Below are 27391 nucleotides of genomic sequence, written 5' to 3' on the forward strand. Positions count from 1 at the left end.
CCCGCCCCGCGGCCCCCTCGCCCCTCCGCATGCCCTTCCTCCGGGAGCACCGCGGGCACCCGCGGGAACACCGGCTCCAGAGATCTGCCCGGCGCACGGGGAAGGCTCAGGGCAAGGCAGAGTCCACGAGGGCCGTGGCCAGAACCATCCTGCCCTGCCAGGCCAGCAAGAAGTGTGTGCCGCCATGGGACAGCTTGAACTTATCCCTCCATCCTTCCTCCCCTGCCCCAAGGGAAACCAACCGCGGATCCTGCCGTGTAACAAAGCTCCTGGCTCTATTCCAGTCACCTCGGAGTCTCCAAGCGCCATGCTACGATGCCCAGCAGAGCACAGATGGGGTGCTAGAAGGGTCAGTGGTGCGGAAGGCAAGAGATGCCACGGCAGCAAAAAACTGGAGTACTGAACAGGGCCAGGAGTGAATTTCATTGATTGCAAAAAAAAAATCAACTCCACAGCCACTCAGTAACAGAACTCAAATGAGACAGGGAAAAAAAGCAGGTATCGCCCAACACCCTGTTCCAGCAGTGACACAAAAGACAGTAACAGTCTGCAGAAGAGGTCTCTTTGCACAACACCCATCTGCCCTTGCCCCCTTACTGCTATCCTCTGCTCCACAGACCCCTTTTCCTTTGCTTGCCCCTGAGAGCCACATTTGACTGTGCACCCCATCCCTCCCCCCAGACAAAACCAAGGAAAGTTAAAATTATTTACACTTTTAGCCATTTAAAAACCCAATAAAATAAGATTGCATATGTCCTACTGGGGATGTGGGTATTAGCAGCAGCTACAGCTAGCTCGGTACTCAGCGTGCAAAACAAAAGACAAACAGAAGACAGACCGAAATACTGCACCATTACTAGGAAGCGTTTGCTGGGGTTGGTGTTTCAGTTGTGGCATAAGGCTTCTAGGAGCCGGCTCCTCCCCAGCTGCAGGGTCTCCTGCTCAGCCAGTGAAGGCCAGGCTCTAGAAGGATGGAAAGGATTCATTATTCCAGACACAGCACATTAACACTGATGCGTTTCCATCCCAGTCAACACAAACATCTAAAAACCCACTGCACGTTCACTGTGTGAGTTTTTCCTTCTTTCCAGTGATGATGGAGGAAAAGGGGGAGCACAGGTAAGACCTAAGACATAGATGTTGCTGTCATCACTGCCTCCTCCTCATCTCCTTGCTTTGGCAGCTCAGCAAGCATGGGAGAGGAGGGAGACGGAGCAGCCTCTTGTGCCTCCTGCTCCTCTCCGAACCCCAGCTCTACATCCATTTGCTCCAGCTCCCCCTGATCCAGTAGCTCAAAGTCATCTGCTTCCTCCTCATCCTCCGGTGAAGCTTCTGTCTCTGTCTCCACCACTTCGCTCTCTGACAGGTGTGCTTGGAAGCTCAGTTTCTCTTCAGGCTCCGTGGGGAGGAACTCAGAGAGGGGGGGCCCCTCGCTGGCCTCTGAGGACCGCAGGAGGGCAGAGAGGGTATTCTGCACCGCTGTGGTGATGGCAGTGGTGACGATCTCCTCGCTCAGCGTGTTAATGCAGATGCCCAGGCCTGGGGCAGGGACAGTCTTTGGCTCTGCATTGCCTCCTGCCGCTTGCCCGCTCCCATTGAAGTGCGTATTTACAAAATGGAGAGGAGACGCGAGGCGAAGGATGGAGAGGTCAGAGTCCGTGGCCTCTTTGTCTGCTGAGTCCAGCTCACAGGCAGCGTGGGCAAGCTCAGGACCCAGAGGCACACCAAATGCGTCTTCATCACTCTGTGGTCCCAGGTCTCTGGAATGATATTCTTCCACGGAGGGAAACTCTGCCAGGTCCTTGGAAAATGACTCCTCTGGCTCACTGTGCAGGCTCTGCTGATCCAGGTCTGAAAGGCACCAGCATTAAGGTACGCTCCCTCACCTGGACTTCCCACCCACCTTCCCCAGCTGACACACCACAGTTGACTTTAAGGTACCTCCCCTATCCTTGGAGGACAGCAGGAAAAGGTCTGCAGTTATTCCCTTCTGCCAGTGGCATGATTCATGTGTAGTGTTTCTTTTGTGATCCTGTTCTATGTGCTCTGTGCTCAGAGAGAACTTCCTGCTCCAGCTCACGCTCTCTGCATTTAGAGCCTCCCATTAAAACTCCCAAGGGTCAGGGAAATTGTGCTTGCATCACCTGCCTGCTCCTTCCCAGACACTCAAGTGGCCACTGAGTGGATACCTCTAACTGAGTGGTTACCTCTATTGTTCTTCACCACTAACCAGTCCTTCTCTGAGCTAGTAAGTCTGACCTGTTTCACCCAGCATCATATCTGTGTGTGAGTATTCTATTCAGTTATTTCTGTGGGACTTTGTGGCCTTGCTCCCTTGTTGGAGTCACAAGACTGCATTGCTGTGTGGGGCAATAATTAGAGGCTGATATCCTCTCAGGACCAGCTTATGATCAGCCATGAAGTCAGGGCATGCTGCACTGCTTTTCCTTCCTCCTTTCAATGCTCTTCCCATGCAAATAGATGGGTTCTCTCCCTGTCCTCCCATTTGTACGACCCATTGTTCTGGGCCAAAACACTGAGGATAAGGGGGCAGCAAGGTGTCCCATTATGTACCTTCAGAAACGTCCGTCAGCTGTGGGGTGGTAGCCCTTGAAACAGAAAAGCCCCCACTCTCCAGGATAGAAGCCTCCTCATCAGAGAGCTCAGAATCTGTGATTGACAGTGCCAGGGCAGTTTTCTTCACATCCACCTGCATGGGATGAAGGCAGAGAGACAAATTCCTGTGTGTCTAAGTACCCATGCTGCCTATGGGCACCTCCAGACCCTCCAGGTAGAAGTCCTTGCTGGAGGGACAGTATGCTGGCAAAGTGCTCCCTGCACTGGAGGGAAGGGTAGTCTCAGCTCACTGGCTTTCCTGCAATAAATCACTGCTCAAAGGTTTGCCTGCTCTCAGTGAAGAACACAAAAGAGGCACCACAAGATGGGATGAGATCGTAGGAGTCTCAGAAGGCTTTGATCCTTCTCCTGCGATCACCAAGGAGAACCCTCTTGCATTCAGAGTGCAACAAAGCCTTCTACAAGTAGCAGTGGTTCAAGTATCCACATTCCTTTGGAAACAAACTTCCCACCTCACAGCCCAGCTACATGTCCAGAGCTGCTACTTGGTTTGATTCTGTGGTGCAAATATAGAAAGGTCACACACAATCTGTCTGAAAGCAAAGAACTGTGTAAGAGACACTAGAGCTGCTCAACTCCCTTTTCCGGTTTTGAGGAGCCTCTGCACATTACAGCAGGGAAGCTCATTTCTTCAGGAGACGCTCACATTCTCTGAGCATGAAGCATAACCATCAAAGTAATTCTGAGGTCAGCACGAGGCTGGGACATGGCTGGCCCTGCCCTACTATGGCATCAACAGTTCTGTGGCACCAAATTCTCAATACCCAGATTGGAGACAATGGCCTTCATCAAACACATGACCTTTTCCCCTTAGAATTCTGCAATTAAGTGATTTATTGCTCTGCTGTGTGTTATCATTGTTGCTGTACTCAGACCACTCCTTGGCTCTCAAGCTGCTATAGACCAGGGAGGAGGGACTGGCTGCTGCTAAGCTCTTTGAGCTCTTACCACTGGGGAGAAGCCTGACAGCTCTGCTTCGCTCTCACTCTCCGTCTCTGCTGTTGGCTCATCACCTGCTGCAGGCTCGCTCTTCCCTTGTCGTTCTGTGAGAAACAGAAGAAAGGCTTCACATGACACTGAAGGAATTTTCTGCCTTTATACACCACTATGCCCTACTTCCTCTGTGAAAGTGCACAGGGTTCCTGGAGACAAGCATAATCTGTTGCTCTCGTGCTGTTCTCAGGATCACCTGGGAGCACACAGTTGCTCTCCACATAACCCTTAAGTTTCCACCCCTGCTCCTCTGCAGCCTGTCACCACACAGTGTTGGCAGACATGGTCATCTATTGTCCTTCTGCTACGGCTCCACCCTAGGAATACAGCACCAAAAACAGCTAGAGAAGGTGGTTCCTTACTCTTCTTCTCATGCTTGTGGTGCAGCGTCTCTGCCTTCATACTGTAGTCCAGTTTCATCAGGACAGGCTCCAAACGTGTGTACATCCTCTGGATCAGCTCATGGTAGACCACCAGAGGCCACAGCAGAATGCTGAGCACTGTGGACATGGAATGCAGCAGTGTGAGAGACAGATCAAGCACAACCTGACTCTTCCTGTAGTGCCACTGAGAAAGTCTTCAAGGGAAACACATTTCAATGGCATGTTCTTTCCCATCTGTCTGCCTAAAAATCCTCATCCATGGCTCTTATTACTCATTGCAAAGCTGCTTGATTAACCAGGTTTTACTGCCAGATCTTAGATAGAATATAGATTTATGTTAAGATAAAGCATAAGCCCTTCTCTTCAGCCACTGCATCCCAGACTCAACATGCAAAAGAAGCCCTAAAATGAGAATTAAAACTAAGTATTACCAAAATTTCTATATGGGTAGCTGCATCGAGCTCACGTGTAGATGCACTCACAGCAGAGCACCAGAACAGAGTTATTAGGGACTCATGATGCAGTGAAAAAGGTCTATTTACCCAACATGCAGCTTTGCTAACAACACTCTCGATATGGATTTGCCACCTTAGGAAGTGAGACTGTAACTTCCTGATTCCCTGGAGCCTCGGCCAGCACAGCCTCAGCAGTGGGGAACAGAGGGCACCAACGTTTCAGTCACGGCTCCCTCTCCTGCCTTTGCAGTCGTATTGCATGCACGTGCTTACACAGACTTCCTGGAACACATTCCCTGTCACTTGATTCATCATCTAGCACAGATCCCCTTGAGAAAACTACAAATCTGCTTTTACCAGCCTATCAACAGCACAGTTAGGTCATGTCCCAGCTTAAGTCAGACTAGAGCACTGCTTATACTCACGAATGATGTAGGAGATCATTATGCCTGGAACATAGTGTCCAACTACAGCCAGAATCAGGCAGCCTGAACAGACACTCATGCAGAACTGAAGGAAGAGAGAGGAACAAACAGAAGTGACAAGAGGCAGAGATACATCTATGCAACCCATGCCAGAAACCCATTAGTGCAACATGAGGGATGGCCCTAACCAAGTCAGTCAGCCAGCTCTGCACCAAGTACATTCAGGTGCTGACGGTCAGAACTCGGACAGCTCGGTTGGGCTAAGCTGTAAGCATTAGAGGTTCAAGTGCTGGATAACCAAGGTAACCCAACGCCCCAATAAACAAATCAAAACTTTATCAGACAGTTCTTTATGAAGTAAATTACATTCCTTGAGGATATGATGGGATATTGCAAATTGCCACTTGCATATCTCTGCAGAGCTCAGCACTTCAGGAGAAAACTGTACTGTCCTGGCAGAGACAGGAACCTATTACAGAATCACCAGACGCTGTGCCACTGCTGTGCCATAATGGCAGAAGCATTAGCAGAGCCCACTCTCCCATCAGACCAGGACCCTTCTTCTCTGGAAAAAGTCAAGTATAATGGTGCAGCCCTTGGCTTGTCTTACATTCTCCTGGGGGCAGGTGGGGGGAAATGAGAATAGACAATCTGCAAACCAGGGCATGGGTTCAGATATGGACTATATCCTGCAATTAAGAGTTCAGTTCATAATGGAGAGGACCTGCAAAAGCTAAGGTTCCTCTATGGGCTTTGCTCCCAATGATTTAATTCTTTATGGGCATCTTTGGATCTGGTCTTCTACTCCCTGTGGCTGGGACAGAAAAGGAGGAACAAGCAGGGTTAGAAACCCACTCCTTTTGACACACTGGATGCCAGGAAGCCTGACACAATCCTAGTGGTTGGTCTGTCCTACTTTTTGTGATGCTAAGGCAGTTCCTGTCTATAAATCCTTTCCAAACAACACATCACAGCCATTAGAACATGTTTAATAACAAGTTTCCATGCACTCAGAAACAGCGCTGCGTTTGGACTTTGCTAGCAACAACCCTGGCTAGTGAAATAGGACCAGCTAAAGAATGGAACTCATGAAAGGGCCAGAGACTGTAGGCTTCCCTTTTTTTCTCCCCAGTCCCAATCTAAGAGCTTCCTTTGCACACTAAGAAATTAAATCAAATACAGCAAGCCATTCACAGGAGAGGTTAAGTTCAGCTCCAGTTTACAAATACTGGAAGTCAATTACACATTATTTAAACTTCCCATGGCATAGGATCTGCAAGGAATGAACAGCAAATATTGGACAGAGATAGCAATTGTAAAAATACTGAATTTACATTCTTCCATTTCTTAAGGCACAAGTAATGGAAATAAAAGCCCCTGCACAGAAGAGTAGGTATCTCCAGCTTACCTTGGCAGGATTTTGCCTCTTGTACTGTAGCAGTTCCTGCAGGTAGAGCCTGAAGGTGACCCAGCTCTCTGCCAGACAGTGGCACAGCTCAGGGACACTGAGCAGGTGAGGTTGTGCCCCTGAAGTCACCCCCTCACTAGAGACAGACAAGAGCAAGAAGACAATCTTTGAACATGGTCTGTTTTCCTGGGGGAGAGGAACAGCTGCACCAGGAAGCGGAGTTCCCTACCAAGACTTGACAATACTGACTGCATTTTCAACTGAACTATGGAAGATGCTTGATTTAGAGACCGTTTTTCCCTTCAATCAGGAAGAAAGTCAAGAGACACCTGAGCAAAGCAGCAGCAGATACCATGCCACAGAATTCCCATGCCACAAGCCCAAGATGCAAAGCAGTTTACTCAAAGCCACGCAGACAGAAGCACTGGAGGTGGAACTAGTTATATGGCCTCCTCTGGCACCAAGTCCAAGGTAGGCAGAATGCAGTGCTCAGACCTACAACCACGGCCAAGGATGCAAGCCACGCCACCAGAGAGAGCACGTTCAGCCTGTGGAAATGTCTCAGTGATCTCCTCCTCTCTGGAGGACTCTTAAAATAGCTCAGATAGCTCAAAAGGACAGATCCAGGGAAGAAACCTAAGAACTCCTAACATCAGAAGTACTTGAGGTTTATTGCTACTGAAAGAACACTAGCTTTCCCCAGAGTCCCAAACTGTGGCTCCTGAGCTGATAAGCAGCTACCAGTGAGGAAGTCACTAGCAATGTTTCACAGCAGGAGCCATGCAGTATATGACAACAGGAAAAAGGACAGGTGAGATCACCATACTAAATTAAGGCTTCCCCACTGTCCCCACACCAAGGAACGCATCTGCGAGCTTACCTCTCTCCTCCTGGCTCCTCTGATGGCTGTGCTGTAGAGAGAACACAGCAGATTAGTCAGCCAAGTAAAAAATACAACCTGACATTTTTACCAGTTGAACAGAGCAGAGCTGCAGATGTATCATCCTTAGCTCTGGATGCACCCTGGGGACCGTCCTTGTGCTCTCATGCAAGCAGGAATCGCTGGCTCGGAGCCTGAGCTGAGGAGGCTTTAACCAAGCGTGCCTGGAGACTTGGAGCAGCAGAGCCACTGGTCTTTGGGCACCCCAGCACACCTTGCAGCCTAACACACACACGGCAGGGCACTCATATCTGAGGTGTACCATGGTGCTTACATGGGGCTGTCTGCTCCAGGGATGATGCAGCTTTTCCTGGTGTCCCACATGTCTGGGCAGTGCCATTCCCACAGGGGGTGCCAGCACTTGTCATTCAAAGGGGGCTGCCAGCACACTTTTGGAGCTGGGCAAAGCTTCAGCTTCCATTTCAGAGCTAAACATGGTACCAAGAGGTCTGAGCTGCATTTCCCACTGACCAGGCCCAGTCCTTGGCAGAATGCTATGTACAAATACCAGAGATGTCCCTGTTGTCTCCATCCTCTCCCATGGAATGAAGTAACAAATAGCAGTCTTGTGCATAATTTTCTAATTTTAGGGCTCTTTTATATCCCCTGACAGCCTTTTGTGCCAGGCACAGATATAACTATACTCCTAAGGTCTGTCATTCTGGATAAGGGAAAGGCTCTCCCATTCCCCTCTGCACTGAACCCAGTGATGATCAAACAGGGACTTCGTTAATGCAGTACTGAAAAGAGGAGTGTTGTTTCAATAGCAGAGGTCATGTCCAATTATGCTCTTGGATACACTGAGAAAAAAAATTTCTACAACTGAAAACAATTTCTACAACTGAAACTCATCAGCCTGGTTGCTCACAGATTTGGATATCTGTGATATCAAGCTGACTGGTATCTCAGGATGTACAGGGCTCAACCAAAGCTCTTCTGTCAACACAGTCTTTGTAAGTCTCCTGTGTTTAAGAATGCCCTGTTCATGTTCTGATAGCTCACTGAGTTCTACCCTCCTGTACCAGCCTGCCTACTGTCCTAGAGCTGGCAGGGACTGATATATCTTTGATGCTGTCTGACCCACAGTAAACTTGGTGCATGAGGTTATAACCCTAACCCTGTCCCCTACACTTCATGTCACCATGTCAACAGAACTAAAATAAAGGAAGAGAGCTTAACCCCAGAGACTAGACTTATAGTTGGAAATGAGGTAAAGAAATGCAACGTGTGCAAAAAGGGGTTTGAATCCTCCCTGGAGTCACCAGCCAGGCACAAAGCCCAAGAGCAGCAGCGACTCCCTCAGGGAAATGCACCAAAGATGTGAACAACCATCACTGCAATCACCCAGTGAGACTTCAGACTCCACCCAGCTCAAGCCACAGAAGAGACCAACTGCTTGTAGCAGCCCTGCCACTGTTCTCCCAAGACACAGGGTGTTGGGCCAAGTCTGCCAGACTCCTCCTCCCGCTGCAGGCACTGCACCAGCCGGCTCAGCGGTGGAGCAGGAGGCCAGCCACCCGGGGAGGAGGCGATTCTTTGAGAGCATGACCCAGATTTCCAGTAATCAGGCCTGACAAGAGGAGCCCACTGTTCTCAGACCGGGCTGCCCATCCGCTCCTCTGCCCACGAGCACTTGGCATGGCGGCTGGGGCAGCTCACAGAGGGAGCCTGAGCTGGAGTGTGAATGTGATGGAGGCAGCTCCACCCCCACAGGGCAGCTGCTTCCCTCCTGCAACCGCCATTGCTGTGCTTTGTTATTGTGCTCAGGAATCTAAAGCTGCTTAACCGCAGCACACAGAAATCCAGCTCTATCTCTAAGCCTCATCCATCACCTGCACTAAATCACCAAATATATTACATCTGGCACTGGCCAGTCTGTGAGGGCTGGCTACACCAGTTGTACAGTGTACCAAATGAGAGGAGCTGGGATGCTCTCCGCCTCTGCTGGACAGATGTGCCAGCAACACAGTAACTGGGATGGCACAGGAACCCCACTCCTCTCGACTGGCTTCAGTCATCCAAACCATCCAAAATACGCCAGCAGAGGGAGTGAAACAATTCTCAGTTGATGCTGAAGGTTTCAGAGACACTTTGGGGAGCAGAACACTTCAGCAGGCTGCAGGGTCTTCACGTGATTTCAGCTATCTGGCAAAACACAAGCTGTCTTTAAGATCAACAGTATGTTGCTTCCTGTAGTAGAGCAGTCTGCCTGCTGGCCATCTCAAAGCACTGGAGTCTTAGACCAGTTGTAAGAACAGCCCAATCTCAAAAAACCTAGAGCATTTCCAAAAAGAAATGTTCCCTTAGTTAAGGATTAACTTCAGCCTGTGCTGAAATACTGTCAAGCATCAGTATAACTAAGTTGGCAAGCAGGATACCCAGAGCTGGCCTCAGATTATCAATAACTGGCTGAAATCTTTCTGTCAGCATTTCACACTGGACTGTGGATTAATACAAATCACTTGACATACACCAGACTCTTCTAAGAGATCAGACAGCCATGCAGGAGTTTAGGTTACATGTTGGTACTGACAAATTATTGTTAATGGATTCCTTGGTTCTTACAAGTTTTCAATGCTCCTCCAAGAGACATTCTTCATCTGTGTGTAAACTTCAGCTAGAAAGCAGGGGCCCTTTTTAAGGAGTACTAGCATTCAATTGCAACACAACTTTTGCTAGAGCTCTTCCACACTGCACTCTCCTGCACCGACCAAAATACAGCTGCCAAACAGCGATGCTACCAAAACTTGATCCCTACTTGACACCCATTTCAGGTGAAACTGGAGATGCTTCCTAAGTCCTTAAATAGTATCTAAAGGAACTACCCTACATGGGAGCTGAAAATATGCAGTCCCTTCTGAAAGGGCCTAAAAAAGTTGCACATTTTGATGCTGTTAGCATGATCCTGATCACAGTGTGTGAGTAACTGCAAAATACATGCTGAGATTTTAGCATTCCTTCAGAAGTCATTTTATAAGCAGTCATCTGAGACATACACAACTGTCACAAGCTGAGGTTTGTATGTACATGCTGACTCTTGAAGGTATGGTACTGACCCATCTCCCAGAACTCCAGCAAAGACTAACAGGAAGCACTAAAGGAGGTAAGCCACAAAGGGGCAGCTCTGCTTCAGCAGGAAGTGGGAGCCAAACAAGAACCCCTAAGTGTTCAGGAGTACCAATTCAATGGGAGGCCCCTCGGGAATGCAGAGTACCACTCCTTCCTCATGGAAGCAAAGGAAACACGGTCCAGTGGATCATGTCAAAATCAGTGCTGTGACCTAAACAGGCACATCAGAAAGGTGTCCCTGTTCTCTGCAGCAGAAAAGCAGGAAGGTGTGAAATATGTGAAGAACACTGAGGAGAGGTGCAGTGGGATGTGCACCGACTTCTAGCAGAGCTGATAGCATAGGATGAGCCTAATCTCTGGTGTTGCTGTTTTGTTTGCTTTTCTTTTTTATTCTTCATGGCTCTGCTTCATATAAATTGATTTCAGTATGAATTTCCTATTTCTTCTATGACAACAAAACATTTACAGGCCAAGTACTTGCTGGAATGATTCCACCCCCACCTGCCTCAATGACACCATTCTGTACTGGACACCAGGCTTTTGCATTTCTGGACATGTTTCAAGAGAGGTGGTTTGGGTTGGCTTTAAACTATTCCCTTAAAAAAACAATGTGAATAAGCAGGAAATTAAATTGGCCAGTCCAGTTTAACTGCCTGGTTACCTGAACCACACAAAGCAAACAGTTTCAAGACTACAGCTGTAACATACTAATCTTATCAGGATTTCTGTGAAAGCACCCTTTAAGTCAGTTCCCTTATAGGTCAAATAAAGGGCACCTTACAAACACACATATAGAGGGGCTTTCATTCAGAAACTCTCCCTAGAGTAGAGAGGCAGGGATGGAGGGCCCTGAGCTGCCTTTGAACAGCAGCAGTAGATGCAGTAGGCGGGTCTGGGTTCTGTCATTTAATAAACTCCAAAGAAGGAGGCACTCAAAGCAGACAGCAGCCAGTCCATGTCTACCATCTTTATGAGGCCATTCCTCTTGCTGCTTTTGTGTCTAATGTTGGCACAGACCCTTCAATAAAAGGGAAAGATAAGACAGGTGATCAGACTCACTGATTAGCTGGAGATCAGATGCTGTTCAGTACAGGTACAATACACTAACTGTTGCTGCTGTCAGACTTCATCATCCACTCTGCTACCTGCCACAAGAAGTGGCTCTCATTTGCTCTGCTTCTTTCAGGGTGTAAGCCCACATTGAACTTAACTAAAACCAATCCACTTCCCTCCCCTCCTTTACTTTCCTTTCCTTCCCTCAGCTCAGCTGGCCGTAAGTGCTCAAACTTGAAATGATCTTTTTGCCACATTTTCAGGAGAGAAAAGACACAACAGAAACACATCATCCCTGTCATTAGCTTCCCTGGCAAGCTAGCTGGGCCCCTTAGTCACTCTCAAAATTAGCCACTCCCAGAATTTCTCAGCACTGGGAGCAATTCTCCATGCCCAGAGCATTAGGATACATGCCCAGAGTATTAGGATACATCCTAATCCTCTGACACAAAAGCATAAGAGGCAGCAACAGTACCTGGGCCTGCAGTTAAAGTAGGAATGAGGCTTACATGACTGGTGAGAGAGCCCAGGAAGGGCCAAAGGCATAGCCCAGCAGCTGGTAACACTAGAACCATGCCACTATCTACAGTGCTAATCATCACATACCTGAGAAATCAAACAGGAACCTGGGTTTCCACTTCTCCAACAAGAGGATGCCAAGAAGGGACATGCTGAGGAGAAAGAGGGGTCTCAGGGAGGTGGAGGAAAACAACCTAGAAATGAAACAGAAATTGTCAGACAGGCAAAAGGCAGTAAATTACTGCTCTCGGTGAGCAAACAGATACAGCTCAAAGCAGAAATGTCCAACTGCTATGGGCCACTGCAGCAAGCATTGTACTCTGCAGACACCCACCCACACCACAGCACATTCTCAAATGGTGCCTTTGCCCACCACCAGACAGCTGACTCCCTGCCATCTTCCAGTGCTCTCCTTCCCTGCTTCTGAGCTCCTCCCCAGGCTGCAAAACAAAGCTAATGCTCACTTGTACAGGTCCCTCCAAAGCCTCAAGGTGAAGGCTCTAGATAACATAAAGACAAACTGCTGTAGCAGAAACTGCTTGCCACTCAGCCTGTTTGCTGAAAACCTACATCCCATTTGTGACAGCAAGGTCCAGCACTACATGCAGGTAAGCATCTTGCCATTCTAGGTGCTCATTCTCTTATCACAAACCTCTCCCCGTTTGACCAGAGCCTAGCTAGCACTTAAATGGTTTAGTTGCTCACTTGACTTTATCATAAAACTTTCCATGTCCCACATCCACACGCTGGCTCAAGCCACTTGCCAGCTCACGCAATACTACTCACGCACAGCTGTGCAATGCCACTCAAAGAGTTTATCAGTCCACAGAGATTTGACAGCAAAGGTGCCAGGCAGCCACCTGTGCCAGCAGTGGCTGTCTGCATTCATCCTTTTCTCTAGTTCAGAAGAGCTGCTTTTAACTCACTCAGAAAAAAAAATACAAGAGAAATGCATTCACCTTCCTCTCTTTAACGAATACTCCTTTCCAGAAAGAGGAGCAGTTTTGCTTTTTTACCCTACTTCTCTTCAGTGAGTGTTTGCCAGTAACTAATGACAAATACACTGAACAATGACTGTGGTCAGGATGAATCTCACAGTGCAGAGCAGGGAGGGGGTCCCACCAAGTCACAGGTGGAGAACTGGAAGTGAAATGTGCCTCACTGGGCACACACAGAACAAAAGCTGCACTTTCCATGGGCTTACAGGACCTTTAATGACCTAAACAATGGCATTTGTACTCCTCATTGAACAGCAATTCTGTAGCTTAACACATCATCTCTGGAAGAATTTCCTATTCCATCTCATTTATGTATTTCAGTAAAAAGATGCTAGCTGAATCTTCTGCGAGACCCTAAATGATTTTTCCTCCTCTATTGAAATCTCAGCTATCCCGTATTTTGGGTACTCTTTGTTCTTCTCTACCTTTTCACACAGTCTCTGGGCTGTCATTGTCTATTATCCCTGCCATCTCCCCTACCACCTGCACCTCTCTCCCTCCTTCTCACTTCATAGCTCTGACTTTTCAGCAGGTAGAGTAAGTAGTCCAAGAGTTTACGTCTGGCTACCACATACACTTCTGATAATCATACGCATGAGGGAACAGAACATAAGCTGCCTCATCAGAGAGACTTCGAAGGCTGTTTTGTCACTTATTTTTCCCTCCTCCGACTCCAGAATCTGCCCCTTCCTATTTCATCTGCAAGCAACGTTTAACTCTATCCCAGGCCACTTCTGACCTTTTCTGCTGGGAAGGCCACTGGCTGAGAGCATTTTCATCAGTAAAACTGACTCACTGTTTATACAAACAAACAGGATGTTTTTCATTCCCATCCACAGCTGGGCTCTGCCACTCACACTCCCATCTCCCCACTGCCCTGCCGAAGAGGCAGAGAAGGCAAAACAGGAAAGGGGGAATGCTGTCGCGCCAAAGCCGAGTGAGAAATCAGCACCTCCCGGGAAAGATTACCGAGCTGAAGGGTTTAAATAAAACGCCCCAGGGCAGCTGCCGATGCAGGAGGCCGTGGAGCTCTCTGACCGCAGTTACCGAGTGAAACGAACTGATAAAAACACGGATGCAAAAATTAAGCAGAAACGTGCCCGGGCGAGGCTCCAGTTGGGCCCATCTGCATTTTATTATCGCGGGACAAGGCAAATCCTCCTGGCACTTGCTCCCTTCAGGGAGGGGCCTGTTTATGCCTGTCAGAGGAAAACAGCGCGGCTACTCCCGGCTGTGCATACCCCACGGCGGTGCGGGCTGCGGGAGCGCACGCCGCCGGAGCCCTGGCACATCGCCGCGGGCCCCGCAGCCGTGGCACGCTGCGGGCACGGGCACGAACCGGACGGGCGGCACCGACGGCTCCCCGTCCCCCTTCCCGCCCCAGCTCACCAGAGGGCCCCGCCGAGCGCGGCCGCGGTGACCAGGCTGTGCAGCGGCCTCTCCCACACCAGCAGCCGCTGCGCCGTCGCCAGCGCCGCCTCCCAGCCCCGCAGCCGCTGCCGCAGCGCCGCCGCCAGACGCGCCGCCGCTGCCGCCGCTGCCTCCTCCTCCTCCTCCTCGGCCGCCGCCGCCGCCGCCGCCTCCTCGGCGCGGCCGCTCGCCATGGCTGCGGGGGGCAGAGGGCGGAGGCGCCGCTGTCACCGGCCCGGGCGGGCGGCACCGCCTGAGGGGACCGGCGGCCGCTGCCGCCGCGCGCGTGCGCCAGGGGACGGCCGAGGCGGGGGGGGACCGGGTGACACCGGCCGCGCGTGCGCCCGGCGGCGGCAGGGGCGGGGAGCGGCCGCGCCCCCGCACCGGAACAGGAAGGGTGGCAGGGCGGGCGGTGGCGGTCAGGCTGGGAGCGGCTTTGAGGGCTCGGCTCCTGACCCTGCGCCGGGCCTCGGCCTCGGAGCGGACCGGCCCCGCGCCCTGACAGCCGGCCCCGTATCGCCGGAGGGGATCTGTCAGCCCCCGCCCTGCGAGCGGGCAGGATGGAGCTGGACGAGCTGCTGCTGGACGAGGAGGGCGCCTTCTCCCTCAGTGGGTTCCAGGAGTTCACGGTGAGTGTCCGCGGCCCGGCCTGCTCGTAGCAGGCCCTCGGGGTGGTCCCCTATCCCCCGCTCCCGGGGAGCCCCGTGTGGCCGCACGCCCCGGCCCGGTGTAGCCCTGAGCTGGGGTGGGGTGGAAGGCGCGGTATGGGAGTTCTCTGGGCCTTCCTCACGTTCCTGTGTGTGTGCCCACAGTTCCTGCCCAGGCACCAGCAGCTGAGCGAGAGAGTGCGGAAGCGGCTCTATTATGGCTGGGACAAAGACTGCAGCCTGGATAATCTCTCCAGCCCTGTGGCAGGTGGGTTGCTTATTGTCCCCAGATGGTAATGCTGAGTCAAAGGGGTTGGAAGTAGCCCAAGGGGACGAGACCAGTAGGTCACCTGCTTCCTCCCCGGCGCCAAATCCCACCCCTGCCCAGCCTTTCCCACTCTGTACAACACAGCAGGGCAGGTTGCCAGAGCCTCATGGTTCCTGTTCTCTGTTTTGTTGCCCTGTCTGGCTGTTGCTGCATTTTTAACATCGTTATACTGGTGTATAAAGTCCTTTACATTGCTTGTGAATTCCTTGGCAGAGCAGGTTGTGAACTTGTTCTTGCTGAGAGCTGTCTTAGATAATTGCTTGTGCTCTGCAGAACACTCAGGGCTTTGTTCAACTTCTAGTTGTGAGCAGCAAGGTGACAAGTTCTTGCTGTGTTTGTCTGAATCACGTTTTTTTTTGCCTGTCAATTCAGCAGTGTTTTGGGGAGCAGAAGGACAAGGCTCACTTAAGGCTGAGGAGCTCGTGCAGGTGATGGTGGAGAAGAGTGGAAAAGGGCATGCAGTGGTTTGCTAGAGGGCCTTCACTGTGTGGAGTTCTCAGCATTTCCATGAGCTGCTTGCTAGGGAAACAGGCTGAAGTTGCCAGGAGGCTGTGTGTGATGTGCCTTGGTGAGGAGGAGGATGCTGAGCGTGTGATGCCAGGGCAGCCCCAGGCAGAGCAGCCAGCTGCCTGGGCACTGCTGGGAGTCATGAGTTGTAGCACAAGCAGTGTGAGAGGGGCTCAAGGCTGACGTTACACTGGGGTGCAAGGTGGGGCTGTTCCATGGATGGCAGTTCAAAGGGTACAGTCATGCAGAAAAACTGTTGGGGGCTATTAACTGTAAGGATTCCCTTGCACTCAGGAAATGCTGTGGTTCCAGCAGCTGGGGGCAAAAGTGGCACATGGAGAATGTGTTCATGGGCTGTTCTGCTTTTACAGCCTTCCTTCACCAGCTCCTTTCAAAAAATGGGGTCCAGGACTATGATATCTGCCTTGGTACACCTGTGTCATTGCTACATGGCAAGTTTATGGCACTGTCCTCAAACAAGATAGAGGCTTGTTGGGAGAGTGGAATAGCAGGAAAAGGTCTTTGGTGTTGGAGGTTGGTTGCAGAAGGCAGTATGGGACTGGCTGAGGAGAGAAGTTGAAATGTGAATTTGTTCCTTTGGAGACAGAAGAACAGTAACCACACTCAGTGTGCTGTGCTGTGAGATGGGAAACTGATCAGCTGCTGTCCATTCCCTCTAGGACAGGACACTGTTGTGAGTTGGGTTTGTGGGCTGAAGAATTTGGTTTCATATCAGGATGAGCCTGTAGGGATCACTTGTGATGTTGGTACTGCCTCTGCGGTGGCACAGTGGTGGCCTGGAAAGGCAGAGAGAGCAGCAGCAGTGGGAGGGGCTGGGCACAACCAGTGGGTGGCTGGAGCTGTGTCTGCCTGGCTGCACACCATAGTGGTGGTGTGGCCTGAATGGTGTAGGGAAGTTCCTCAGAGCAGTGTTTTCTGAGCTTGGTGGCTGCTCTTTGGGCAAATCACTCATGTTAGTACAGGTGTTCTCTTAGTTGCTGGAGAGACATAGAAAGGAGAGGTGCAGTGATGCTTCCCCTGGTAGCTGGAAATGCAAGGCTCTGCTCTGAATCTGCTCTGAACTCTGCTCTGAACTCTGTTCACCAGCAATTCTGTCAGCCAAGGGCTCAGAAACAAAATGAAGTTTCCTGTCTAAAGCGCTTCTTGCCTAGCATTACACTGTGGTGCTGCTTGGTATGCTCCAGCTGGTCCTGTTGTGTAGGGAAGTGAGATGGGAGCTGCTGGAGCCATCTGCCAGTGTGTCAGTGTCTGTGCTTGAATGCTGGGGCATGTCCCTGAGTGCAGGGGAAGCAGGCTGGGCTGCAGTTACACCCTCTCGGTGCTTTGGTACCTGTTGGCTCCTGGTCACATGGGTGCCTCCTACTCCGTCATCTCAGGGTGGTGTAGGGTGAGCTGGATCCGTGCTGATGAGGTCTGGAGGGGGAAGATGCTGGTGGTTGGAGGGGAGCAAAGCACCATGAAGATGTGGTGTGACACCAGGCCCAAGAAGCAAGAAGGCCTCCAGAAGGGCTGTCTGAAGTCCTGCAGGGTGAGGGCAGGATGTTCCTCTGCAGCTGACTGCTGGTGGATCCCTGTGACACAGACCTGCTGATCTGGCACTGCCGCAGGGCCTTGGTCACTCGCATCCTCTTCCTGCTGTGATTTGCCTGCCCTGCATGTTTGTTCCTCAGTTGTCCCTGACCTCTGGTAAGGCCTCAGTTTAAATTAAACTTGAAGGGCTGAGCAAACACCAAGACCTGATGGGCTTGTAGGGAGAGGGGAAAGGTGCGCATGGGCTGGGCCACAGAGGACTAACTCTTTTGGTGCTTTTCTGTCCTAGATATTGCTGTGGAGTTGCTGCAGAAAGTGGCTCCCAGTCCTATCCGCAGACTCCAGAAGAAATATGTGTCTCACGTATCTCGGTAAGAAGCAAAACCTGTCTCTTCATGTCCTGTGTCAGAACTTGGAGCTCTGGTCTTACCTGTGACTCACTTTGTCTCCTGGGCCAGCCACTGGCTTTATGCCTACGCCTTATTAGTGTCAAAGAGAAGCTGGAGGCACAGACAGCAGGCACAGTGACTTCCTGATGCAGCCAACTTTGAGTTTATCCTGCTCTCTGGGGTGCATATGTGCTCTTGTTACTGGGAGTCTGTACTGGCTGCATCTGCAGCTCCCTGGCTAACCAGATTTGAACCTGGAGTCTCCTCTTGGCAGCTGAGCCCTTGCAGCATGCCTTGCTGCAGGCAGGGCTGCTCAGTTTGGAGCTGACTGTGCCTGGGAACAGAAACCAGGGCTTTCTGCTCCCCACCCTGCATCCCTGGCACTTTCTATTGCTGCAGCTCAGGACAACTGTGACAGAGCTAGCAAGGCTGTGATCTATCTAGTGATTTGATAAACCTTCCTACTGTCTGCATGGGGAGGGAGCAGCCAAGTTGTGTCCTGGTGCCTGGGACGTTTGTAGCATTGGCTCTTGTCCTGTCCTACAGGGAAGCTTGCATCTCGCCCTGCGCCATGATGTTGGCCCTGGTTTACATTGAGAGACTCCGGCACCGGAACCCTGAATACCTCCAGCAGATCTCATCTTCAGACCTCTTCCTGATCTCCATGGTGAGCAGTGGGCAGGGGGGTAGCTGGGCAGGATGGTGGGAAGTGAGTGCACTGGAGGCTGAGATCCTGTCCTTTATGCTGCTTTCAGATGGTTGCAAGTAAGTATCTGTATGATGAAGGTGAGGAAGAGGAGGTGTTCAACGACGAGTGGGGAGCAGCAGGGAAGGTGGATGTCCAGACCATGAACACACTGGAGATGAACTTCCTGAGCGCCATTGTAAGTGAAACTGTAACTGCTGCCAACTGTTTCACAGAGCAGGGGAAAAGAGGGAGTCTGGATTTCTGTTTTTCTCCCACATGCTCCCATTAAGGGATAGAGAAAGATGTGTCTGGGTGCTGGGTGACCTGCACTGACCTTTAACTGCTGTCCCGGCAGGACTGGAGTCTCTACACGGATCCTCGGGAGCTGTTTGAAGTGCTGAGCTGGCTGGAGGGACGGTAGGTGTCTAGGGTGGGGGTGATCCCTTTATCTGTATTGCAGCCTGGCTCTGCCCCTGCTTGGAGATGGCCCTGCTGCAGTGAAATAAGAGGCTGGGCCACCTTTGAGCCTTAGCTAGGCTCTGCAGCTCCTTTCTACAGAGCTTAAGCAGGGTCTTCTCCAAGCCTGCCTGGGCTGAAGCTGCTTTTGTGGGGAAGGTCCATATCGTGTCCATCATTCCTTTTTTTTTTTTTTTTTCCTTGCAGTGTGGCTGAAAAACAGGGCATGTGGCGTGGCTGGTTCACCTACACAGATCTGTGTGTCCTCATGGAGCAGTCCATGTGGCAGCATGTGCTGGGCCAGTTCTACCAGCAAGTGGTGAAGGTAATGGCATAGGAGAGCAGCTAATTGCAAGAAGATGGGACGCAGCAGGCTGTGGATTTGGAGCAGGACCCTCTTTTCCACTCTTTTCCAAGAGAACAGCATCTTGGTTTATTCTCTGTTGAAAAGGGAGGCTGTCAGAAGGTGCTGATTTGCAGCTGCACTGCCTGAGGCACTGCAGCCTGGTGCTGGGTAGTGTGCCCTGTGCCAGACCACAGTCCCATAAGTCATGGTGCAAGGACATGGTGGTGGCATGGAGGCAACTGGGTACCAGCTAGGGTCTTGAATGGGAACTTGGCTTTTAGCTGAGGCATTTTCGTTTGTGATATTTAGGTGCAGCTTGGGCAGGCTGTGTGCTGCCCACCATTACCAGTGTGGCTGCCTGCTCTCGGCATCCAGCCCTGGAGCTAGTGGTGCTTTTTCCTATCACGGCTGCTGGGTTGATCGTGGCCATGCTGCATCATGGCTAGTGGGGGGTGCTGCTGCTGGGGGTGTCTGGGCTAACATTTGGCTTCTCCCTAGCTGGCCTGCCTCCTGGGCGTGGTGTACCTGACGGGCTTCGCAGCCATCTTCGCCTCCATTGCCGTGGTGCACCGGTCTGTGTGCCTAAGGAGTGCCAGCACTACAGCCCCCCGGCCTGTGCTGTTCCCCGAGGAGGGGAGGTGCCAGCTGGATACCCAGGCAGCCCCAACCCCTAGCCAACCCCAGCCCGAGCTGCCCAATGTCTCCTCAGCCAGCTGCACCCGTTGCCTGGGGGAGAACGAGACGACCAAGGAGACCAAGGAGCCCCATCGTGGAGGTGTCACAGCGACTGCGCTCTACCTGTGGAGCAGCGTGATGACGGCCCTGTCCTACCCAAAGGCACCTGATCTGGCCCAACACAGGCACCTCCCACACGGTCCTTTCCGGAAAGTGCCCACTGCCTGTGAGAGATCCAACCGTACCGCCCCCAGCACAGCCCCCAGCCAGCCTGGCCCTTTTGGACTCGCCGTGCTCCCAGCCGCCCCGGTGCTGCACTGCCATGCTTGCTCAGCCACTGCGGGCCCCACATGGGATGCAGCCCCCAACCGTGAGGACTGGCTGGACCCCCTGGGGCTGAAGCAGTGCTTCCTGCATACTGCAATGGATCTCAGTAGAATCAAGAGCTTCATTCTTCCCAGCTAGGAATATAGAACAGCAGCCCCTTTCCCCTTCCCTTCTAGTGTGGCACAACTCACTTCCTTGCACTTCTGGGATCCCTGATCCCTGGAACTGCATGGGGCTGAAGGCCCCTGCATTACTTTCAAACCAGCACTTGTGTCCCCCCACCTAGGGCAGGGATGTTCTTCACTTGGGGCTGCTGGGACAGGTTGGCAGAGAGCTGGCTTGCTGGGGTGGGAACTTAATAGCTGGAGGGTAAATATGGGTTGCCTTTGGGCTGGGGTGCTTGTGCAAAGGAGGTATTGTACCTCTTCCTGTAGTGAGTGGTGTTGGACAGAGGTGGCATATGGGATGTTGGAGGCTGGGACTGTGTGTGCAGGGTGGAGTGGCTAAGGCAGTGACCCCAATGAGAAGGTGGGGTGCCTGGGGTACAGGAGAGGAGGTTGAAGGAGGTGGGAGTGAGCTGTTTTTACACTGGGGGGCTGTTAGGCCACTTCTTGGAACTTGCAAGAGTGACACCAAGCAGGTACCCCAATGTGGCTGTGCCCCACTGGGCTTGGTGAGGATGAGGTGGGGTTAGGGCTGAACTTCCTTATCCTGCTTGTGTTGGGTGTTTTGAATCTGGGGTGCTCTGTGACCCCATTTCAAACCCCAGCTGTCCATGTCTGTGAGAAAATAGTGCCTGACTGCTCCTCAGAGTGGGAAGAAGGCACCTTGTCTTGCTGACCAGGCCAGCTCATCATGCCCCTTCTTTTTACTGTGGATTTTACACCTGTTTTTCACTCTTTTGTAGATGCAAATCTCTTCCAATAAAAGTAGTTCTTGCAGTGTGCCTGCCTCGTCCTGCTGAGCTGCTCCATACTGGCAGCTGTGCCTTGCTCCTTGCTGTGCAAGACAAACCCTAGGTGCTGCCGGTGAGCCCAGGAGACCTGCAAGGCCCGTCCTGCAGTCTCTCCTGACAGGAGGGATATCAGGTCTGGTGCAGGCAGGGACAACAGGACAGAGGAGGATCCCCATCCTTGGGAATGCGGGGAATGCATGTTCTCTTCACTGCTCTTTGCTCTCCAAAGCCTTACCTGTTAATGAGTGAGCCTTGAGCAGCACAGGCTTGACCAGGTCACTGACACAGCTGCCTCTGCCCCGTGACAAAAACACGAGCATCCCTGTCCAGCCAAGCAGGCAGCTCCTGTCCCTGGCATCCTTCTCCAGTGGCAGGATTCAGTATGCTCCTAGGAGAATAGGGGATATAATAGACCCCCACTGGAGACCAGTCTGGACCAGGAGAGCAGCAGATGCCCCTGCAGATGCTGGGGTGAAACAAGCATGAGCAGGGCATACCGAAGCTGGAGGATGCTGCTGGTGGGAGTAGTCTAAACACATGGAAGAAGAGGTGTCAAGGCTGTGGCCTACCCAGTGCTTGCCCACAGAGGCAGTGATAGGATCCAGGCTGTGGGTAGTTGGCATTGTAATAGTGTCTGATGGCCTGCTTGTGGCTGCCTGTCACCTGGCTCTCATGGTGACAAACCAAGGTGACACTTACATTCCTGGCCACAAAGGCAGATAACTAACCAACTCAAGTTAATGGCTAACCCTGGGGCAGCTCCTGCAGAAGGTGGAAGTTCAGCCGTGTGAGGATTTGGGAGGAGCTCTTGGGGGGTGGGAGCCTGCCCACCCTCTGCACCAAAAACTGGGAGCAGTGTGGGGAAGCCAGCAGCATGAATGGGGGCCGTGGCAGAGCACCTGAAGCTGGGAGCCCCATGCTTACATCCTGCTCCTCCCAGAAGATGTGCTCCTGGATGATGAGCTGCTGCTTAGCCCTTCAGGTAAGGGGGGACCATGGTGAGCAGCCAGAGAGATGGGATGATGAGGAGAGAGCTGGGATCTCAGATTGTAGGGCAGGGGCTGCATCCTGTCAGGCAAAGGGTGTGTAGGGCTCTGGTCAGTGTGGCTGGGAGAGGAGTGGGCAGTAGTGAGTGCTACCCAGGTGGTGTCAGTGGGCATCCACCCTCTCAGGGGGCCTGGGCATAGGGAGCTGCAGCTCTGGGTGCTGCAAGGAGTTGTGACTGCTCCATCTCTTCCTTGCACAGCACCTGGCTGTGCAGACCTCCTTGCTCTGCATCTTCCACCTCCTCCTGCTGCCCACCCTGCCCCAGGAGCCTCCTCATGCCCACACCACCAGCAAGCTGCTGGCACGAAGCCTCTTTGCCTGCGGTATCTCCACAGTGCTGCAGACCACCCTGGGGAGCCGGTGAGCAAGTGGGAAGGGGCACAAAGAAAACCTCTTCGTGCTGCATCTCTGCACAGTTGTCACAGATGTCTCCTCCCTCTCACACGCACCTCTAGAAAAACTCTCCCTCCAGCTCCTCACTGCCTTGCTCCAACATCATACACAGCTCCTTCACACCATCTGATGCCTGTGCTGCCCACATAGGCTGGGTATGGGATTCAGCAAAGCCTCTGACATCTGCATCCACTTCATGTGCTGTCACTTGGGATGTACTAGGGCACATGTAGAATATGGGGTAATCTCCTGCTGCTTTGGGGTTCTTATCTGCTTCCCTTCCTACCCCTGTTCCTCTGGCAGCCTGTGCTTTTGGAGCAGCCTTGTTCCCTTCCCTGTCCTTTCTCCCTAATGTGCCGTTGTTGTCCCCTTCTTCAGGTTGCCGCTGGTTCAAATCCCATCCTTTGAGTACCTGGTCCCTGCCATGGTGCTGAGCTCCCACCTGTCCCCTGGTGCCAGCACAGACAGGAATGGTAAGCACAGCCCTGGAGCCTGTGTCCCTTGGGGCCTGGGCCGTGCTGGTGCCAGGGGAATGGCAATGATGGTAGGTGGAGTAGGGATGAGGGGCAGCAAGGGGTCCTGCCTGCTGGTCCTTCTGGTGATGGTGCACAGCACCCTACTCACTCCTGAGTGCACTTGCAATGTACCTGGTCACCTCCCCAGGGCCAGGGCTTATGGGGATGGAGATGCTGGCACACTTCCCCTTCTGCAGCCAGCAGTCACCTTACTGCATCCTCTTGGACACAGCTCCAGGAGCCCAGGATCCATGCGTATCCCACTCTTCCAAAATTCCCTTCCAGGCACAGCCATGGCCAGTACATGCCTTGTACCTCATTGCAGAGACACAGGGAGCTGGGCTGACTCACTGCAGGAGGTGGGTGCTCCTGTGCTGGAATAGGGGTCCCTATCCTGCTCCATCAGCTTTCCACTTGTCACCCATATTCCTGCACCCCCAGACTCTTTTCCTGGGATTTGCCATGAAGAGAGTTGTGAAGGCAATGGGGATCATGATGCATGTCCACGTATATGTTTCTCTGTGCTTGGGGTGAGCAGAGCACATGAAACAAGGACTTGTTCCCTGCTGCTGGGGTGGTGGGAATGGGGCCAAGGGAAGGTGTTGGACTGCTCTCCATGTACCCTGCCCCACAGGTCCATCCTTTCCTCTTGCAGGTCTCTGGAGCAGTGCTGATCTCTGGGCTGATTCAGCTGGCACTGGGAGTGTCTGGCGTGTGTGGGTGGGCAGCGCGGCACTGCGGGCCCATGGTCCTGGCCCCCAGCCTCTCCATCATCGGGCTGTCCGCATACAAGGAAGCTGCTTTCTTCTGCTCCACCAGCTGGGGAGTAGCACTGCTGTATGTGAGCCCAGGGGCTGTAGTGGTGGGCAGCTCCTGGGCCTTTCTTTCACCAGCAGGACAGGGATGGGGCACCCTCACAGTGCATGGTGCACATTTGGGGCCCCATCACTGACTGTGATGCTGTGTGACCTGTGCCCACTCTCCTAGGCTCATGCTCCTCGCTGTCACCTTCTCCCAACACCTGCGGTCCTGCCGCCTGCCCTTCTGTGCCTGGCCCCATGCCTGGGAGGGCTCCACAGAGTATTCAGCTCCCACCCTGCGCACATTCTCGGTACTGTGGTTTGTCTGCTCTCTTCACTGTCACCAGGCTTCTCTCTCCAAGCCTGGCTCTTTGGTGTGGGCTTAGGTGAGACCTGGACCACAGGCAGGCATGAAAAGCTGTGGTGCAGTTCCCAGAACATGGATGCTTCTGGGGAAGCGTTGGGGACCTAGGGTGTTGGAGCAGAACAGCTTGGGGTGCTTCCTACAAGGGCAAGGGGAGATGTGGCACGACTCCTCGGGAAATGTGACAGGACAAGGATGGGGTGCTAGCCAGGGCAGGCAGGGAAGGAGGGTCCCCTGCTGAGGGTCCCTTTTGCCTTGCAGGTACTGCTCCCATTTGCTGGTGTCTGCATTGTCTGTGCCATCCTCAGCTACTTCCACATTCCCTGGGAATCACTGGATGTGACCATGGGACAGTCCTGGGCCAACAGCACCTCCAATGCCCCTTGGATTCACATCCCCTATGCAGGTGGGGGGCAGCAAGGTTGAGTGCATACATCCAGATTTGGACAGGATTTCTATCACCTGTCCCTTCTCCCTCTGCTGCAGGAGCGTGGAGGTGGCCGCTGCTCACAGCCCGGGCGCTGGCAGTGGGCATTGCCATGGCCATGGGCTGCAGCATGAACTCCGTGGGCTGCTACGTGCTGTGCGGGAGGCTGCTGCGAGCCCCCCGGCTGCCCCCTCACGCCTGTAACCGGGGGCTGTGCATGGAAGGGCTGGGCAGCCTCCTGGCGGGACTGCTGGGCAGCGCGGGGGGCACGGCCTCCAGCATTGCAAACACCTGCGCCGCTGGCCTCACGCAGGTGTGCCAAAGCAGGGGGACATGGGCTGGCAAGGGAGGGGGAGGCAGTCGAGCAGGTGTACGGGACTCGTAATTGCCAGGCTGTCACCGAGCCAGTGCTGGGAAAGGCGGGTGTGTGTAGCAGAAGGGGATGGGAGACAGAGCAGGGGGTGATGCTACTCATGCTCACTCTCCCACTCTTCTTTCCCAGGCTGGCTCTCATCGCTCAGTGCAAGTAAGCGCCCTGCTGTGCATGCTGCTGGGCCTGTCCCCGAGGCTGGCAGGGCTCCTCACCCATGTGCCACTGGCAGTTCACGGTGGGTACCCCACCCTGCCCCTTGTTGCAGCGTCTGCAGCCTGCCTGGCACCTCCTGACTCCTGCCCCTCGCAGGAGGGGTGCTTTGTGTAACCTACGCCGTGGCTGTGGGCACGGGGATCTCCTACTTCCAGTACACAGACATTGACTCAGGGAGGAACATCTTCATTGTTGGCTTTGCCATGTTCATGGCACTGCTGGTACCGCGCTGGTTCGGCACGGCTCTGGCTCCCCTGGCCACAGGTATGAGGGACATTCCCCAGGCAAGGCAAAGCCTTGAGTCCCATGGCATGGTGAGCACACATCTCCAGTGTTCTGGGAGCCTGGGTCAGCTCATGGCAGCAGGAAGCTCCCTCTTCAATCCCTAATTCTGCCATGGCTGCTCATGCCCCTTTTCCCTGGCTGGGCTGGGACCTCCTGGCTGATTCTGGCACTGTCCCTGCAGGCTGGGTGCCACTGGACCTCCTCTTCCTCTCCCTGTTTATGGTCCCTGTCTTCTTAACTGGCTTCTTGTCATTTTTTCTGGACAACACAGTCTCAGGTGAGGAGCTGCCCTAGGTGCTCTGCATACGCCCTGCTCTGAGGACTGGATCTGTCCATGGGGCAAACCACCACCTCTGCCTCCAGGCAGTCCTACTGAGGGTGCTGGGGCTGGTGTGGGCTAGGAAGAAGGGACTCCCATTTCACTGCCTACCTTCCTGCTTGCAGGAACACTGGAGGAACGAGGACTGCTTTCTGAGCAGCCATGGAAAGCCAGAGCTGGAGACTGTCACCTCCACGGAGAGAGAGGGGAAGCCCGCCAAGCATATAAGCTCCCTGCTGGGCTAAGGAGGCTGCTGCCATCTTCCTGCAATGCCTTTCTATGCTGCTTCCTCTGCCCAAGGAGTGAGGAAGAGGAGGAGGGCAGCTGTGCCACTGAGGAGGAGACTGCTGGCCCGGGGGAAGGGACACACCTGCTCCCCAAACCCAGCTCTGGGGACCTGCAGCCAGCAATAAGACCAAGCCAGACAGACATGCCTGCATGGCACACTGTGGCCTGACCCTGTCATCTGGGGGTGCCTCGTGTGAAAACAGGGCTGTGCCCTCAAGGCAGCTTGTGAGCCACATTGCTCCTCCTTTCTGAAGCCCTCCAGGACTGAGCTTCCACCCTCCTAACACAAACCTAATTTCCCTGCTTGAGAGCAAGATATAAAAACCTTCAACTAACTTTGCCTTTTCCAGGGGTTTTCTTTCCAGATGGGATTTACCTAGGGGCTCCCCTGTTGCCCTGAGGACTGTGACAGAAGGGCAGGGCCACCTGGTGCCACTGCAGCTGAGGATGTGGGTACCTGTAAAATCCACCATCACCCTGTGGATGTGACATGGGGAGGGTTCAGTGCTTTGGCCAACCCCAAAGGACTGTCACTGTGGCTATGCTCACCTGCTGGCACTGTGCTCAGGAAGACTGGCTGTCCTGCTGTGTCCCAGTTGTGCCTATGGCCCCTTGATGCCCATGGCACCAGGTATATACCAATGCTCTGGCACTCCAGGGTGCTCCAGGCTGGGAGTGCAACTCAGGTCAGTTTCCCAAACAATGAACATCCTTTCACCTACAGTCAGATAGTGCCAGTAGTGCTCACCATATAAATACCCCCATGGTATTGCTCTTGTGACTACACTAGCTGATAGTGGATTTCCCTGAAGAAGAACATCTCCCTCCACCTGGTCCCACGGTGAAACACCCAAAGGTGGATGCAGGGTGGGAGGGATGAGGTGGCACTCTGTGTACAGATCCCTAGGTGTGAGCACTCTTTCCCCAGCTCTCTGTGACCCCCACAGCTGTACACAGCAGGATAATGCCCAGCTCATCCTCATCTAACCAGCATTCCCACCTGACCTTAAATTTCAGCTATGCCCGAAGTCCAGCTGGGTCCTGCACCCCAAGGCCGATCACGCAAGCTAGTCTGTCCTGCACTGCAAAGTCCTTGCCTACTCCCACGTTCCCTGATTCCCTGTCAGGATGCAAACCCTGTGCACTGACCACACTGCCCTGGGAGGTGGCTGCAGCCTGCATGCTGGGGAGAGGGGCGAGTGGAGGGG

At 53.0% G+C, this 27391-nt stretch overlaps 3 protein-coding genes across 3 annotated transcripts; 2 read left to right on the forward strand and 1 right to left on the reverse strand.

The window, feature by feature from the left end:
• Positions 1-547: 547 nt before the first annotated feature.
• RETREG2 (reticulophagy regulator family member 2) lies at positions 548-14586 on the reverse strand. Its single transcript, XM_030952665.1, has 9 exons — positions 14270-14586; positions 11970-12076; positions 7182-7212; positions 6302-6437; positions 4894-4978; positions 3993-4130; positions 3586-3680; positions 2575-2710; positions 548-1851 (listed from the first exon to the last, which is right to left on the reverse strand). The coding sequence occupies exons 1-9, from the start codon at positions 14482-14484 to the stop codon at positions 1127-1129; spliced, it is 1668 nt and encodes a 555-aa protein (XP_030808525.1). The 5' UTR covers positions 14485-14586; the 3' UTR covers positions 548-1126.
• A 102-nt stretch (positions 14587-14688) lies between these two features.
• CNPPD1 (cyclin Pas1/PHO80 domain containing 1) lies at positions 14689-21148 on the forward strand. The gene is made up of 8 exons (XM_030952333.1): positions 14689-14919; positions 15103-15205; positions 17613-17694; positions 18259-18379; positions 18468-18596; positions 18756-18817; positions 19064-19181; positions 19701-21148. Exons 1-8 carry the CDS (start codon positions 14851-14853, stop codon positions 20340-20342), a joined length of 1326 nt encoding a protein of 441 aa, XP_030808193.1. The 5' UTR covers positions 14689-14850; the 3' UTR covers positions 20343-21148.
• Positions 21149-22102: 954 nt separating this feature from the next.
• SLC23A3 (solute carrier family 23 member 3) lies at positions 22103-26352 on the forward strand. The gene is made up of 12 exons (XM_030952479.1): positions 22103-22141; positions 22406-22566; positions 22978-23072; positions 23400-23473; positions 23770-23951; positions 24102-24225; positions 24540-24684; positions 24765-25018; positions 25208-25313; positions 25388-25555; positions 25758-25853; positions 26021-26352. The coding sequence occupies exons 1-12, from the start codon at positions 22103-22105 to the stop codon at positions 26350-26352; spliced, it is 1776 nt and encodes a 591-aa protein (XP_030808339.1).
• Positions 26353-27391: the final 1039 nt, after the last annotated feature.

The sequence above is a fragment of the Camarhynchus parvulus genome, chromosome 7 (assembly GCF_901933205.1).
Source record: "Camarhynchus parvulus chromosome 7, STF_HiC, whole genome shotgun sequence".
Classification (NCBI taxonomy): domain Eukaryota; kingdom Metazoa; phylum Chordata; class Aves; order Passeriformes; family Thraupidae; genus Camarhynchus; species Camarhynchus parvulus.